At 27.6% G+C, this 2026-nt stretch overlaps 1 protein-coding gene across 1 annotated transcript in view; it reads left to right on the plus strand.

Moving 5' to 3' along the window:
• The window catches only part of LOC105450495 (luciferin 4-monooxygenase-like), a 31833-nt gene that overhangs the window by 24594 nt on the left and 5213 nt on the right, over positions 1-2026 (plus strand). Inside the window, exons 3-4 of the mRNA XM_011690346.1 lie at positions 152-312; positions 1208-1415. Of these exons, the coding sequence (XP_011688648.1) occupies positions 152-312; positions 1208-1415 (369 nt within the window). The remainder of the gene's footprint in view (positions 1-151; positions 313-1207; positions 1416-2026) is intronic.

Genomic DNA, 2026 nt, shown 5'->3' on the forward strand with positions numbered 1-2026 from the left:
CTTAATTATTTAATTTGTTTTTAATATTAAATTATATATTAATTTATAATTATAGTGTTTTTATGTCCTAGTTTAAAAATTAGAAGAACTTTAAATAAACTAATTTATTTTGCACTAATCAATTGAATTTAAGCATTAAATTATTTTTTAGATAGAATCATCGCTGCTTGTCAGACAAACTCCAAACTCCACTCCATTGTTGAAAAGAAAGGAAAGATATATGAGCGTCGTTTGGAACAACCAACGCCAAATGTATCTATGGGAGAAGTTATACTGAACAAATTGCGCGAGAACGGCAATCATGTTTATGCAGTATGTGCCATAATTACGAAATTCATGTTAGCAATTCTTAATTACAGGTCGATTACCTGCGAAATTCCGAAATACATATAATAACGAAGAGCGCTAAATCAACAAAAGTTGTTTTGTAATTCTATTAGCGCTAATCACGAAATTCGCGAGTTTCCTCTCTAAACTTTGCCTGTCACATTATGTATCGCTTGTAAGACTTATAGCCTCTTGTTCACATTGCATTTTTATGTTAATTTAATGCTTTTGCTTTTAAGATCCAAGTACTAGAAATTTAAAAGATATTCACTAAAAAGAAGGCACAAAAAGGGCAATATTTAATCAATTAAACAATAATAATAATTTAAATTAGACAGTATGTAAAAAACACAAATAATGTCAAGAGCATCTTCTATGGTCACGGCTGGATCTTGCCTAATAAATTCTATATAAATTTCTAAATCCATTATACAATTATTTATATACTGCGCGTCGAATCAATTTGGGACTTGCAACGCAATCATTAGCTGAAACTGGAAGCGAGATCATTATATTGATCTTTAATTTTTAATAAATCGATCATACTTAATGAGCCTCTTAAAATACTGCGAAGAACTTATTGCAAAAAATATTACCTCAGTCAGAGAGTTTGAACCTGGAACCTTTAATCAGTTATATATTTTACAATCATAAAACGTTTTTTGTAGTTATATTATTAAACACATTTGTATTTTGTATTTAAATTTTATTGTAAGATTTATGTATATAACTAATACAATATATTTTTAACGTGTATTAAAAAAATCCAATGTTCATTTAGCATGTAAAACTGAATTAAAAGGATTAATTTTTACTTTAGAATATCTCATGATTATATATTGACTTTATACAATTGCAAAGAGATTTTATTTTCTCGTAGATAGACGGACCAACCGGCAATCAGATAACATATAGAGAACTACTCCAGAAAAGCGTGAAGTTCGCAAAGTTTTTACAAAAGTTCGGGATAAAAATAGGGGATAGAATTGGCATTTCAACCGAAAATCGATTGAATTGGTTAATACCAGTTTATGCAAGTTACTACATCGGTGCTACAGTTGCACCGTATAATCCTATGTACACAGAATGTAAGTATAAAAGTACTATTATGTAATATTTACTATTGTACATATATTACTTATAATATATGTATATGTCGCAGGCTTTTTGTGTAATCAGCCTTTTTGCAAAAAGGCTGATTATACAAAAAGGCTGCAATATATACACATATATATTATCTGTAATACGCACATTTTTTTTTTTTAAATGCAGTCACAAATTTTATATACAGGGTGTCTCGTACTCAATGATACAACGCTTGTGGGAAAGTAGTGTGGACCAAATTAAACAAAAAAGTCCTCTACCATTTTACGATCTTTGCAATAATTATCGAGATACTAATCATTAAAAAAAAAATTTACGCCAAGTATATACAAATGTATCATACATTAGGTACATCTTATCTAAAACAAAAATATTATTTTAACAAATAAAAGTTGTTCAAAAACAAATATGAAATTATACAAATTGTCAAGTATTTGATTAGACATAGAGAGTAGAAACAAAAATATTTTGTTCCAAACCAGAAAAATATTTTTTTAATAAATTGTTTAAATTATTCAAAATTATATGCAGCAAAAATTTAATGCCATTGTCTTTCCAAATCTTTAAGTTTTGTAAAACAGACTTAAAGTTATTA

This window comes from Wasmannia auropunctata, unplaced genomic scaffold, assembly GCF_000956235.1.
Source record: "Wasmannia auropunctata unplaced genomic scaffold, wasmannia.A_1.0 LD336061.1, whole genome shotgun sequence".
In the NCBI taxonomy this organism is placed as follows: Eukaryota; Metazoa; Arthropoda; class Insecta; order Hymenoptera; family Formicidae; genus Wasmannia; species Wasmannia auropunctata.